Raw genomic sequence first — 15,245 nt, 5'->3', positions numbered from 1 at the left:
TGAATTTCAGTTTTCAGTTGATCAAGTTCATCTTGTTTCAGTTTCATTTGTTCTTCTTGATGTTTGATTTCATGTATTTCTGCTGTGATGTTCTCATTCATATTCTCTAGATCTTCTCTCTCTTTCTGTATCTCTGCCAGTGTGTTTTCTTTTTGTTTTTCAAGATCTTCCTTAACTTTATAAAGTTCACTTCTTGTTTTCTCCAGATTTTGTTTTTCCTCCTCAAGCATGTCTTTATCAGATTGAATAGATTGGATTTTCTCTTCAATATCTCTGTTCTTTTCATTCAAGACCATGTCTTTTCTGTTTGTCTCCTCAATGAGATTGTTGATTTTGTCTCTTTCTTTCTGGATTTGAGCAGTCATTTCCTCCACTCTCTGTCTGTCATGTTGTGTCTCTAGTTTGATCTTCTTAATCTCATCTGCTTCTCTTTCCAGCTCAGTTTTCATCTGTTTCAACACTTCTTTCTCATTCTCAAATGCTTCTCTGGCAAGTTTTAGACTCTCTGCATCTCTGTCTAAACTAATTATTTTATGTTGCAGATCTTCAACATCCTTGATTATTGCAGCTCTCTCACTTTCAATGTTGCTCTTTTCCTTTTCTATTTCTCTTTGTTGTTTATGAATCGCTGCTTGAAGTTGCCCGAGTTCATCTTCTGTGAGTCTTATTTTCTCTTTCTCTTTTTCATTATCTTCTGTTTGTTTAGAGATGTTCTCTCTCATTTCCTCAAGATTGCTCTTTTCTTTTTGCAGATCTGCCATTAAAGACTCGTTTGCAACTTTTACTTTATCCAGAATCTCCTGCTCTTTCTTTGTATCTTCAGCAAGATGAGTAAAACTTTCTTTCTCTTTTTTAAGTTCTTCAGTCATCTTCTCCAATCTCTGTCTTTCAATTTGAATCTCTTCTTTTATCTTTCTGATTTCATCAGCTTCTCTTTCCAGCTCAATCTTCATCTGTTCTAACTTGTTCTTCTCTTCTTCAAGCACTTGTTTCTGCAGCTTCATCATCTTCAGGTCTTCATCTAGACTTTTTCTGCTTTGGTCGAAGTCATGTTTTTCTTTCTCCATTTCCCGTTTCTGTTCTTCCATCTCTTCTTTATCTTTATCTAATTGTTTTCTCTCATTCTTTATTGTTTCCATAATGTTATTCATGTTTGTCTGTTGTTTGTCTAGCTCAGATTGTCTCAGATCAAGCTGACTTCTGTCCTTCATGATAATCTCTTTTTCTTTTTCTAGTTCTTGTTGCAGATTCTGAATTTCAGTTTTCAGTTGATCAAGTTCATCTTGTTTTTGTTTCATTTGTTCTTCTTGATGTTTGATTTCATGGATTTCTCTTGTGATGTTCTCATTCATCTTCTCTAGATCTTCTCTCTCTTTCTGTATCTCTGCCAGTTTGATTTCTCTTTGTTTTTTAAGATTTTCTTTGGCTCTTGCAAGTTCACTTCTTGTTTTCTCCAGATCATGTTTTTCCTCCTCAAGCATGTCTTTATCAGATTGAATAGATTTGATTTTCTCTTCAATATCTCTGTTCATTTCATTCAAGATCGTGTCTTTTTTGTTTGTCTCCTCAATGAGATTGTTGATTTCTTCTCGTTCTTTTTGGATTTGAGCAGTCATTTCCTCCACTCTCTGTCTGTCAAGTTGTGTCTCTAGTTTGATCTTCTCAATCTCATCTGCTTGTATTTGCAGGTCAGTTTTCATCTGCTTCATTGCTTTCTTCTCATTCTCAAATGCCTCTCTTTCAAGTTTTAGACTCTCTGAATCTCTTTCTAAATCAATAAGCTTTTGTTGTAGATTTTCTGAATCTCTTGTCAAAAGTTTCCTGTCATTGTGCAGCAATTCCTTTTCAGTCAATATCTCCTTCATCTGGATCTCAACATCTTCAGACTTCTTTTTCAACTCTGTCATCATGGTCTGTTTTTCCCTGATCATCACAGCTCTTTCACTTTCAATGTTGCTCTTTTCCATGTCAATCTCACTTTGTTGTTTCTGAACCTCTGTTTGAAGTTTTTTAAGCTCATCTTCTCTGAGTTTTGATTTCTCTTTCTCATTATCAATATATTCTTTCAGTTTAGAGATGTTCTCTCTCATTTCTTCAAGAATGCTCTTTTCTCTTTGCAGATCTGCCATTGAAGACTCGTTTGCAACTTTCATTTCATCCAGGATCTTCTTCTCTGTCTTTGTATCTTCAGCAAGATGAACAAGACTTTCTTTCTCTCTTTTAAGTTCTTCAGTCATCTTCTCCAATCTCTGTCTTTCATTTTCAATCTCTTCTTTTATCTTTCTGATTTCATCAGCTTCTCTTTCCAGCTCAATCTTCATCTGTTCTAACTTGTTCTTTTCTTCTTCAATCACTTGTTTCTGCAGCTTCATCTTTTTTAGGTCTTCATCCAGACTCTTTCTGCTTTGGTTTATATCATCTCTTGCTTTCTCTATTTCCTGTTTCTGTTCTTGCATCTCTTCTTTATTTTTATCTAGTTGTTTTCTCTCATTGTTCATTGTTTCCATAAATTCAGCAGTCATTTCATCCACTCTCTGTCTGTCATGCTGTGTCTCTAGTTTGATCTTCTCAATCCCCTCTGCTTCTCTTTCCAGCTCAGTTTTCATCTGTTTCAACACTTCTTTCTCATTCACAAATGCTTCTCTGTCAAGTTTTAGACTCTCTGTATCTCTCTCTAAACTGAACATTTTATGTTGCAGATCTTCAACATCCTTGATTATTGCAGCTCTCTCTCTTTCAATGTTGCTCTTTTCCTTTTCTATTTCTCTTTGTTGTTTATGAATCTCTTCTTGAAGTTGCCCGAGTTCATCTTTTCTGAGTCTCAATTTCTCTTTCTTGTTTTCAATATCTTCTGTTTTTTTAGAGATGTTCTCTCTCATTTCCTCAAGATTGCTCTTTTCTCTTAATAGATCTGCCAGTGTAGACTCGTTTGCAATTTTCATTTCATCCAAGACTTGATTCTTTTTCTTTGTTACTTCAGCAAGATCTTCTCTCTCTTCTTTAAGTGCTTCTGCCATCTTTTCCAAACTCTGTCTTTCATTTTGAGTCTCTTCTTTTATCTTTCTGATTTCATCAGCTTCTCTTTCCAGCTCAATCTTCATCTGTTCTAACTTGTTCTTCTCTTCTTCAAGCACTTGTTTCTGCAGCTTCATCATCTTCAGGTCTTCATCCAGACTGTTTCTGCTTTGGTCGAAGTCATGTTTTTCTTTCTCTATTTCCCGTTTCTGTTCTTCCATCTCTTCTTTATTCTTATCTAATTGTTTTCTCTCATTCTTCATTGTTTCCATAATGTCATTCAGGTTTGTCTGTTGTTTGTCTAGCTCAGATTGTCTCAGATCAAGCTGACTTCTGTCCTTCATGATAATCTCTTTTTCTTTTTCTAGTTCTTGTTTCAGATTCTGAATTTCAGTTTTCAGTTGATCAAGTTCATCTTGTTTCAGTTTCATTTGTTCTTCTTGATGTTTGATATCATGTATTTCTCTTGTGATGTTCTCATTCATCTTCTCTAGATCTTCTTTCTCTTTCTGTATCTCTGCCAGTTTCATTTCTCTTTGTGTTTCAAAATCTTCTTTGGTTCTTAGAAGTTCACTTCTTGTTTTCTCCAGATTATGTCTTTCCTTCTCAAGCATGTCTTTATCAGATTGAATAGATTTGATTTTCTCTTCAATATCTCTGTTCATTTCATTCAAGACCATGTCTTTTCTGTTTGTCTCCTCAATGAGATTGTTGATTTCTTCTCTATCTTTCTGGATTTGAGCAGTCATTTCCTCCACTCTCTGTCTGTCAAGTTGTGTCTCTAGTTTGATCTTCTCAATCTCATCTGCTTTTCTTTTCAGCTCAGTTTTCATCTGTTTCAACACTTCTTTCTCATTCTCAAATGCTTCTCTGGCAAGTTTTAGACTCTCTGAATCTCTGTCTAAACTGAACATTTTATGTTGCAGGTCTTTAACATCCTTGATTATTGCAGCTCTCTCATTTTCAATGTTGCTCTTTTCCTTTTCTATTTCTCTTTGTTGTTTATGAATCTCTGCTTGAGATTGCTCAAGTTCATCTTCTCGTAGTCTTATTTTCTCTTTCTCTTTTTCATTATCTTCTGTTTGTTTAGAGATGTTCTCACTCATTTGCTCAAGATTGCTCTTTTCTCTTAATAGATCTGCCAGTGTAGACTCATTTGCAACTTTCATTTCATCCAAGACTTGATTCTTTCTCTTTGCATCTTCAGAAAGGTCTTCTCTCTCTTTTTTAAGTGCTTCAGTCATCTTTTCAAAAATCTGTCTTTCATTTCGAGTCTCTTCTTTTATCTTTCTGATTTCATCAGCTTCTCTTTCCAGCTCACTCTTCATCTGTTCTAACTTGTTCTTCTCTTCTTCAAGCACTTGTTTCTGCAGCTTCATCATCTTCAGGTCTTCATCCAGACTGTTTCTGCTTTGGTCGAAGTCATGTTTTTCTTTTTCCATTTCCTGTTTCTGTTCTTCCATCTCTTCTTTATCCTTATCTAATTGTTTTCTCTCATTCTTCATTGTTTCCATAATGTCATTCAAGTTTGTCTGTTGTTTGTTTAGCTCAGATTGTCTCAGATCAAGCTGACTTCTGTCCTTCATGATAATCTCTTTTTCTTTTTCTAGTTCTTGTTGCAGATTCTGAATTTCAGTTTTCAGTTGATCAAGTTCATCTTGTTTCAGTTTAATTTGTTCTTCTTGATGTTTGATTTCATGTATTTCTGCTGTGATGTTCTCATTCATCTTCTCTAGATCTTCTCTCTCTTTCTGTATCTCTGACAGTTTGATTTCTCTTTGTTTTTTAAGATTTTCTTTGGCTCTTGCTAGTTCACTTCTTGTATTCTCCAGATCATGTTTTTCCTCCTCAAGCATGTCTTTATCAGATTGAATAGATTTGATTTTCTCTTCAATATCTCTGTTCATTTCATTCAAGACCGTGTCTTTTCTGTTTGTCTCCTCAATGAGATTGTTGATTTTTTCTCGTTCTTTCTGGATTTGAGCAGTCATTTCCTCCACTCTCTGTCTGTCAAGTTGTGTCTCTAGTTTGATCTTCTCAATCTCATCTGCTTGTATTTGCAGGTCAGTTTTCATCTGCTTCATTGCTTTCTTCTCATTCTCAAATGCCTCTCTTTCAAGTTTTAGACTCTCTGAATCTCTTTCTAAATCAATAAGCTTTTGTTGTAGATTTTCTGAATCTCTTGTCAAAAGTTTCCTGTCATTGTGCAGCAATTCCTTTTCAGTCAATATCTCCTTCATCTGGATCTCAACATCTTCAGACTTCTTTTTCAACTCTGTCATCATGGTCTGTTTTTCCCTGATCATCACAGCTCTTTCACTTTCAATGTTGCTCTTTTCCATGTCAATCTCACTTTGTTGTTTCTGAACCTCTATTTGAAGTTTCTTAAGCTCATCTTCTCTGAGTTTTGATTTCTCTTTCTCATTTTCAATATATTCTTTCAGTTTAGAGATGTTCTCTCTCATTTCCTCAAGATTGCTCTTTTCTCTTTGCAGATCTGCCATTGAAGACTCGTTTGCAACTTTCGTTTCATACAGCATCTCCTTTTCTCTCTTGGTATCTTCAACAAGATGAACAAGATCTTCTCTCTCTTTTTTAAGTTCTTCAGTCATCTTCTCCAATCTCTGTCTTTCATTTTGAATCTCTTCTTTTATCTTTCTGATTTCATCAGCTTCTCTTTCCAGCTCACTCTTCATCTGTTCTAACTTGTTCTTCTCTTCTTCAAGCACTTGTTTCTGCAGCTTCATCATCTTTAGGTCTTCATCTAGACTTTTTCTGCTTTGGTCGAAGTCATGTTTTTCTTTCTCCATTTCCTGTTTCTGTTCTTCCATCTCTTCTTTATCTTTATCTAATTGTTTTCTCTCATTCTTCATTGTTTCCATAATGTCATTCAGGTTTGTCTGTTGTTTATCTAGCTCAGATTGTCTCAGATCAAGCTGACTTCTGTCCTTCATGATAATCTCTTTTTCTTTTTTTAGTTCTTGTTTCAGATTCTGAAATTTAGTTTTCAGTTGATCAAGTTCATCTTGTTTTTGTTTTATTTGTTCTTCTTGATGTTTGATTTCATCCATTTCTCTTGTGATGTTCTCATTCATCTTCTCTAGATCTTCTCTCTCTTTCTGTATCTGTGCCAGTGTGTTTTCTTTTTGTTTTTCAAGATCTTCCTTAACTTTATAAAGTTCACTTCTTGTTTTCTCCAGATTATGTTTTTCCTCCTCAAGCATGTCTTTATCAGATTGAATAGATTGGATTTTCTCTTCAATATCTCTGTTCTTTTCATTCAAGACCATGTCTTTTCTGTTTGTCTCCTCAATGAGATTGTTGATTTTGTCTCTTTCTTTCTGGAATTGAGCAGTCATTTCCTCCACTCTCTGTCTGTCATGTTGTGTCTCTAGTTTGATCTTCTTAATCTCATCTGCTTCTTTTTCCAGCTCAGTTTTCATCTGTTTCAACACTTCTTTCTCATTCTCAAATGCTTCTCTGGCAAGTTTTAGACTTTCTGCATCTCTGTCTAAACTAATTATTTTACTTTGCAGATCTTCAACATCCTTGATTATTGCAGCTCTCTCACTTTCAAAGTTGCTCTTTTCCTTTTCTATTTCTCTTTGTTGTTTATGAATCTCTGCTTGAAGTTGCCCGAGTTCATCTTCTGTGAGTCTTATTTTCTCTTTCTCTTTTTCATTATCTTCTGTTTGTTTAGAGATGTTCTCTCTCATTTCCTCAAGATTGCTCTTTTCTTTTTGCAGATCTGCCATTAAAGACTCGTTTGCAACTTTTACTTTATCCAGAATCTCCTGCTCTTTCTTTGTATCTTCAGCAAGATGAGTAAAACTTTCTTTCTCTTTTTTAAGTTCTTCAGTCATCTTCTCCAATCTCTGTCTTTCAATTTGAATCTCTTCTTTTATCTTTCTGATTTCATCAGCTTCTCTTTCCAGCTCAATCTTCATCTGTTCTAACTTGTTCTTTTCTTCTTCAAGCACTTGTTTCTGCAGCTTCATCATCTTCAGGTCTTCATCCAGACTGTTCCTGCCTTGGTCGAAGTCATGTTTTTCTTTCTCTATTTCCCGTTTCTGTTCTTCCATCTCTTCTTTATCCTTATCTAATTGTTTTCTCTCATTCTTCATTGTTTCCATAATGTCATTCACATTTGTCTGTTGTTTGTCTAGCTCAGATTGTCTCAGATCAAGCTGACTTCTGTCCTTCATGATAATCTCTTTTTCTTTTTCTAGTTCTTGTTTTAGATTCTGAATTTCAGTTTTCAGTTGATCAAGTTCATCTTGTTTTTGTTTCATTTGTTCTTCTTGATATTTAATGTCATGTATTTCTCTTGTGATGTTGTCATTCATCTTTTCTAGATCTTTTCTTTCTTTCTGGATTTGTGCAGTCATTTCCTCCAATCTCTGTCTTTCATGTTGTGTCTCTCGTTTGATCTTCTCCATCTCTTCTGCTTCTCCTTGCAGGTCAGTTTTCATTTGTTTCATCTCTTCTTTCTCATTGTCCAACAATTCTCTGTCTTGTTTTAGACTCTCTGAATCTCTTTCTATAATCAATAGTTTCTGTTGCAGATTTTCCACATCTTTCTTCAGTAGTTTTCTGTCACTCTCCAGTAATTCCTTTTCAGTCAATACCTCTTTCATCTGGATCTCAACATCTTCAGACTGCTTTGTCAGCTCAATCATCAAGTCCTGGTTTTTCTTGGTCATTGCTGCTCTTTCATTTTCAATGATGCTCTTTTTGGTGTCCATTTCAGTTTGTTGTCTGTTAATCTCTGCTTGCATTTGCTGAAGTTTATCTTCTCTGAGTGTCATTTTCTTTTTCTCACTGTCAATAATTTCAGTTTGTTTGAACATGCTTTCCCTCATTTGTTCAAGATTGCATTTCTCTTTTTGTATATCTGCTAATGCAAACTCATGTAACACTTTCATTTCATTATCCTTTCTCTTTGTATCTTCAGCAAGATGAGCAAGATCGTCTTTCTCTTTTTGAAGATTTTCTGCCATCTTTTCCAAACTCTGTCTTTCATTTCTTGTCTCTTCTTTTAGCTTTTTGATATCATCAGCTTCTCTTTGCAGCTCAATTTTCATCTGTTGTAACTTGTTCTTCTCTTCTTGAATTGCTTGTTTGTGATATTTAAGCTCTTTCATTTCTACCTCCAAAGCTGTTCTCTTTTGGTCCATTTCTTTCTCGTATGTGTTCAGCATTTGGGTTCTTTCTTCAAGTAATCCCCTTTCCTTATTCAGTTCAATATCCATTTGATGTTTTTGAGCTATCATTTCAGACTTCTCTTTCTCGAGATTTGCCCTGTCTTTAGAAGCGTACTCCATCATTTGATTGACTTCTCTCTGCAGTCGGTCTATTTCAGTTTTCTGTCCTTCAAGTCTGTATTTTTCATTTATAATCGCCTTTCTATTGGCTTCTATTTCATCTTGCTGTCTGTAAATCAAAGCTTGGAGTTGCTCAAGTTCAACCTCTCTCAGTCTCAGTTGTTCGGTCTTATTCACTATGTCAACCTGTTGCTCTGAAATACCCTGTTTTAGCAGATAAAGCATGTCTTTTTCTGCCTGTATTTCTGCCTGTTTGACCTTGTTTTTCTCTCTTTCTTCAAGAAGCTGGTTTTCCAGATCCTCCTTGGCTCCTGCTATATCTGTCACCGTTTTCTTCAGCTCAATCAGAACTCTTTCCTGCATCTGTTTATTAGACTCATTTGCCTTCCTTTGCATTTCTGTTTCTATCTGCATGTTTTCTAGAACCACTTGTTTCCTCCCAAGTTCCTCAGCAAGACTCTCCACATTTTCCCTGTCTTTTTTAAGTTTTGTGCTTGCTTCTTCAAGGTTCTGTCTTTCATTTTGTAATTCTAGCTTTGTCTTTTCTGCTTCTTTTTTTAGCTCAGCTTTTATTTGCTCGATCTTATCTCTTTCATCCTCAATGATTTTCTTCTGAAGTTTGTTGTTCTCCTGCTCTTTAGCCAAATTTTGCCTTGTTTTTTCCAGTTCATCCATTTCTTGCTTTATCCTTGTCCTGGTGTTGTCAATTCCTTCCCTTTCACTCTGCTCTTTCAGATCTTCACTCAAACTGATGTCTGCTTTTTCCTTCTCAATACAATCTCTCTCTTTTTCTAGATCGTCTTTCTGTTTTGATAAGTTTATTTTCAACTGCTCAAGAATCTCCCTCTCTTTCTGTATCTCCGCCAGTTGTATTTCATGTTGTCTAATCTGAGATTCAAGTTGTTTTTCAAGATTTTCCATCTCTGTCTTTGTTTTCTCCAGGTCAAACCTTTCTTTTTCAAGAGTGTCTCTATCAGATTCAAGCCTTTGTTTTTGTACTCTTAAATTTGCTTCCTCATCTCTGATCCTGTCAGTTGATGTCTCTATATCTTTCTTTTCATTTTGAAGTTTGATCACCATTTCTTCATTATTCCGTCTATCATTTTCTATGTCTTGCCTTTGTTTTTCAGTGTCTTCAGCTTCTTTTTGTAGCTCAGCTTTTATTTGCTCAATCTTGTCTCTCTCATCCTCAATGATTTGTTTCTGAAGTTCATTGTTCTCCAGCTCTTTAGCCAAATTTTGCCTTGTTTGTTCCAGTTCATCCATTTCTTGCTTTATCCTTGTCCTGGTGTTGTCAATTCCTTCCCTTTCACTCTGCTCTTTCAGTTCTTCTCTTAAACTGATGTCTGCTCTTTCCTTCTCAATACAATCTCTCTCTTTTTCTAGATCTTCTTTCTGTTTTGATAAGTTTATTTTCAACTGCTCAACAATCTCCTTCTCTTTTTGTATCTCCGCCAGTTGTATTTCATGTTGTCTATTCTGAGATTCAAGTTGTTTTTCAAGATCTTCCATCTCTGTCTTAGTTTTCTCCAGGTCAAACCTTTCTTTTTCAAGAGTGTCTCTATCAGATTCAAGCCTTTGTTTTAGTACTCTTAGATTTGCTTCCTCATCTCTGATCCTGTCAGTTGATGTCTCTATATCTTTCTTTTCATTTTGAAGTTTGATCACCATTTCTTCATTCCGTCTATCATTTTCTATGTCTTGTCTTTGTTTTTCAGTGTCTTCAGCTTCTTTTTGTAGCTCAGCTTTTATTTGCTCAATCTTGTCTCTCTCATCCTCAATGATTTGTTTCTGAAGTTCATTGTTCTCCAGTTCTTTAACCACATTAAGTCTGGTTTGTTCCAGGTCATCCATTTCTTGCTTTATTCTTACCCTGGTCTTATCAATTCCTTCCTTTTCACTCTGCTCTTTCAGTTCTTCTCTCAAACTGATGTCTGCTCTTTCCTTCTCAAAACAATCTCTCTCTTTTTCTAGATCTTCTTTCTGTTTTGATAAGTTTATTTTCAACTGCTCAAGAATCTCCCTCTCTTTCTGTATCTCCGCCAGTTGTATTTCATGTTGTCTAATCTGAGATTCAAGTTGTTTTTTAAGATTTTCCATCTCTGTCTTTGTTTTCTCCAGGTCAAACCTTTCTTTTTCAAGAGTGTCTCTATCAGATTCAAGCCTTTGTTTTAGTACTCTTAAATTTGCTTCCTCATCTCTGATCCTGTCAGTTGATGTCTCTATATCTTTCTTTTCATTTTGAAGTTTGATCACCATTTCTTCATTATTCCGTCTGTCTTTTTCTATGTCTCGCCTTTGTTTTTCAGTATCTTCAGCTTCTTTTTGTAGCTCAGCTTTTATTTGCTCAATCTTGTCTCTCTCATCCTCAATGATTTGTTTCTGAAGTTCATTGTTCTCCAGTTCTTTAACCACATTAAGTCTGGTTTGTTCCAGTTCATCCATTTCTTTCTTTATTCTTACCCTGGTCTTACCAATTCCTTCCCTTTCACTCTGCTCTTGCAGTTCTTCTCTTAAACTGATGTCTGCTTTTTCCTTCTCAAAACAATCTCTCTCTTTTTCTAGATCTTCTTTCTGTTTTGATAAGGTCAATTTTAACTGCTCAAGAATCTCCCTCTCTTTCTGTATCTCCGCCAGTTGTATTTCATGTTGTCTATTCTGAGATTCAAGTTGTTTTTCAAGATCTTTCATTTCTGTCTTAGTTTTCTCCAGGTCAAACCTTTCTTTTTCAAGAGTGTCTCTATCAGATTCAAGCCTTTGTTTTAGTACTCTTAAATTTGCTTCCTCATCTCTGATCCTGTCAGTTGATGTCTGTATATCTTTCTTTTCATTTTGAAGTTTGATCACCATTTCTTCATTATTCCGTCTATCATTTTCTATATCTTGTCTTTGTTTTTCAGTGTCTTCAGCTTCTTTTTGTAGCTCAGCTTTTATTTGCTCAATCTTGTCTCTCTCATCCTCAATGACTTGTTTCTGAAGTTCATTGTTCTCCAGTTCTTTAACCACATTAAGTCTGGTTTGTTCCAGTTCATCCATTTCTTTCTTTATTCTTACCCTGGTCTTACCAATTCCTTCCCTTTCACTCTGCTCTTCCAGTTCTTCTCTTAAACTGATGTCTGCTCTTTCCTTCTCAAAACAATCTCTCTCTTTTTCTAGATCTTCTTTCTGTTTTGATAAGTTTATTTTCAACTGCTCAAGAATCTCCCTCTCTTTCTGTATCTCCGCCAGTTGTATTTCATGTTGTCTAGACTGAGATTCAAGCTGTTTTTCAAGATCTTTCATCTCTGTCTTAGTTTTCTCCAGGTCAAACCTTTCTTTTTCAAGAGTGTCTCTATCAGATTCAAGCCTTTGTTTTTGTACTCTTAGATTTGCTTCCTCATCTCTGATCCTGTCAGTTGATGTCTCTATATCTTTCTTTTCATTTTGAAGTTTGATCACCATTTCTTCATTATTCCGTCCATCGTTATCTATGTCTCGCCTTTGTTTTTCAGTATCTTCAGCTTCTTTTTGAAGCTCAGCTTTCATTTTACCCAATCTCTGCATTTCTTTACCAATCATTTCTTTCTTATCATCTAAAGCCTCAAACTCTTCAGCTAAGATGGTTTTCTTTTCTTTAATTTTCTCTAGCTCTCTGTTCAGAATTTCTCTGCTGTTTTCAATATGATATTGTTCTCTGAGAACTTCTTGTTTTATCAAATCTACACTTGCATTTTCCCTCTTCACTTCATTTTGCATCTCATTCACTCTTTGCTTTTCTTTTGTTATTTCAACCTTTTCCTTTTCCAGTCTGTCCATTACATTCTCTAATTCTTTTTTTTGCTTTTCCATTTCAGCCTGTCTTTCATCAAGTTCATTCTGTTTTGCATTAAGCTGTGACATACGCATGTTCTGTTCATTTTCTTGTAGTTTTAAACGATCTTTCTCTTTTTTAACATAGCTTTCCTCTTGTGAGATCTTCAAATTCATTTGCACAAGAGCGCTTCTCTGTTTCTCTACATCTGATAGATCAGCATTCATTTTTTTTCTCACTTCATCAAGCTCATCAGTTTTGCTTTTCTCCACTTCTGGCTTTTGCGTTTCTAACATATATGTTTCAGTGTAGACGGCTGGCTTTTGTATTTCTAGCTCTTTCTTTTTTCTCTCAATATTTTCTGCTTCTATCTGAAGCTCAGTTCTCATCTGCTGTATCTCTTTCTCAAACAATTGCCTCTGAAACTGCAAGTCTTCATATTCTTTATCCAGTTTTTCTTTATATTTTTTCATTGCTTCCTTCTCCATTTCCAACGATTTCATGCGGCTTTCAAACAATTCCTTTTGCTCATTTACATGTTTCTTTTGTTTCTCCACATTTTCATATTCTTCTCTCAAACTTTCTATCTCTTGTCTTTGTTCCTCCAGAGCTGTTGTTTCTCTGCCTCTTGCAGTCTTTACATATACTGCCTTCATCCATTGTTGATCTTTATCGGCTTGCATCTGTTCAACTTGCATCTTTTCCATCCTTAATTTGTACTGCAACTCATCCATTTGTTTCTGTTCATATTCAGCCTCATTTTCTCTCAGTCCTAAATGTTCTTTTTCCATTTCAAAAACGGTTCTTTCTTTTAAGATGTTTTCTCTCTGCTGCTCTAGATTGTCTCTCTCTTTTTGTATCTCTGCTTGTATAATGTCATTCTTTTCTTTTTGTCGAGCAAATTCATCTTCAACTTCTCTAAGCTTTGATGTTTCCTGTTCGAGCTCATCTCTTTTAGACTCTACCTCCTGCCTCTCTTTGTCAACCTCCATTTGCATCTCATCAAGAGCTTTTGTCCTCTTTTCAATCTCTTCAACTAGTCTATCCATGTATTGCCTTTCTTTTTGAATTTGAACTTCCATGTCTTTTACATTCTGTATGTCTTTTTGAACAACCTGTCTTTGATTTTCAATGATAGCTGCTTCTTTTTGCAGATCAGCCTTTAAATCCTTAAATGCTATTTCCTGCTTTTCTATACCAACTCTTATTTTGTCCACATCCTCCCTTTTTCTTTTTGTCTCTTCTGCAATATTCATAATCTCAACTCTTTCTTTCTGAAGTTCAACCGCAGCGTCCACTAGTTTTTGTTTTTCAGCTAGAGTATCTATTCTTAGCTTCTCAGTATCTTCAGCTAATGTTTGTAGCACGGATTCAAGCTTGTCTTTCTCTTCTGCAATACTTTGTCTTTGCAGTTGCATCTCTTCTTTCTCTCTCTCCAAATTGATTTTCATTTGCTCCAGATCTTGCATATCTCTCATTAAAGATATTCTGCAGTCTTCAAGAAGTCGCTTCTCATTTAGTACTTCTTTTTTCACAAGCTTCAGAGATTCTAGCTCTCTGTTTAATAGATGTGTCATGTCCCTCTCCATCTGCAGCTTCTGTTCAATTATAGCTGCCCTTTCTCTGTCAAGATTGTCTTTTTCATTTTGCGTGAACTGCATCATGTCACCAACCTGTTTTAGCTGTTCTGCAATTTCGTCTTGGCTTTTCTTAAGTTCACTTTTTTCCATGAAAACTGCATTCTGGATATCCTGCATTTCTTTTTGCTGTCTGTTAAGATCAGTCTGCATTTGCTGCAGGTCATATTCTCTTATTTTAATCTTACTCTTCTCATTCTCAATCTCATCTTTCTGTTGTGAATTGAGTTTACTTATCTTTTCAAGAGCGTCACTCTTTGTTTTGATCTGGTTCAGTTTCAGCTCATTCAATTCTCTCAAGTTTTCCAGATCTTTTATTTCTCTCGATATCTCTGTTTGTATTTGTTGCATGTCATGCCTTTTCTTTTCAAGTTCTTCCCATTCTTGTTTTAGCTCCTCTGCCCAATTTTCCATATTCTGTCTTTCATCATGCATGTTATGTTTTGATCTCTCAATATAGCCAGATTCTCTCTGCAGCTCATATTTCATGTTCTCCAATGCTCTCTTTTCATCCTCCATCATTTTCCGCTGAGCTTCCAGGTTCTCAAATTCTTTAGCTAAAGTGAATTTCAGATCAGCCTCTATGGTTTGCTTTTCTGTTTCTACATCCTGTCGAATGCGATTCAGAACATCTCTTGCTTTTTCTATTTCTATTCTTACCATCTCCTCTTTTTCTCTGCTTTCCGCAATTTGAGTCTGCAGGTCAACCCATCCTTTCTGTACTTCTAACTTCGTCCTTTCCATCTCATCTTTTGTTTGTTCCAGCTCTTGCTTTTGGAGCTCCAATTGTAACTCCATTTCTGCTGTGGTTTGCGTTGCTGTTTGTAGAGTAGCTTCTCTGAGAGAAAGTTCATCCCTGCTTAGTTCTATTTCTGCCATCTGTCTCTCCATTGTACATTTTTGAGCAAGCAGTTCTTGTTTGAAATATTCTAGAAATTGTCTTTGCTTATCAAGCTCCTCTATGGACAGTGCCATATCATATTCACTAGCATCTTCCATCAATTCAGTTTGGACTTGAGCATCAACTTGTTTAATTTCCAACGGTTTTTTGTATTCTAGTTTGCTTTTCTCACTTTGTAGATGTAGTTCCTTGATATCCAGTTGTTGTTTTCTTTCATTCAGTTGCTGGTTCTCATTCCATATTGCATCTAAACCTTTTTGGTTCTTTTCTTTCTCAGTCTGCAGCTGTCTTTCCCAGTTTTGTAGACTCACTCGTTTTGTTTTCATCTCTTTCTCCTCCTCATGCAGTTTGATCATTCTCTCTTCAGCGTCATTCTTTACTGCTTTTACATCTTCCTTTATCTTATTTAGTTCATGTTTCTCTTTTAAAATGATTTCTTTATAGTGTTCCAGTTCTTGTCTTTCTTTCTGTATACTTGCGCTGAGTTCAAGGTCACTTGCTATATAACTTTTAATGGCTCCTGGTTCTTCTGTTTTGGCATACTCTGAGCTTTTGGTGGCAACGATGGCTGGTTGAAC

At 35.5% G+C, this 15,245-nt stretch overlaps 1 protein-coding gene across 1 annotated transcript in view; it reads right to left on the bottom strand.

Annotated features, from left to right (window-relative positions):
- The window catches only part of si:ch211-250g4.3, a 57,552-nt gene that overhangs the window by 29,276 nt on the left and 13,031 nt on the right, over positions 1-15,245 (bottom strand). The window contains exon 5 of the mRNA XM_087295942.2: positions 1-15,245. This exon is cut by the window's left edge and continues 27,433 nt beyond it. Within this exon, the coding sequence (XP_087152068.2) occupies positions 1-15,245 (15,245 nt within the window).

Source organism: Danio rerio, chromosome 19 (genome assembly GCF_052040795.2).
Source record: "Danio rerio strain M-AB ecotype USA chromosome 19, GRCz13ab, whole genome shotgun sequence".
NCBI classification, from domain to species: domain Eukaryota; kingdom Metazoa; phylum Chordata; class Actinopteri; order Cypriniformes; family Danionidae; genus Danio; species Danio rerio.
Note: the sequence above shows the minus strand (reverse complement) of the source record. Positions and strands in the feature narration are given on the sequence as shown.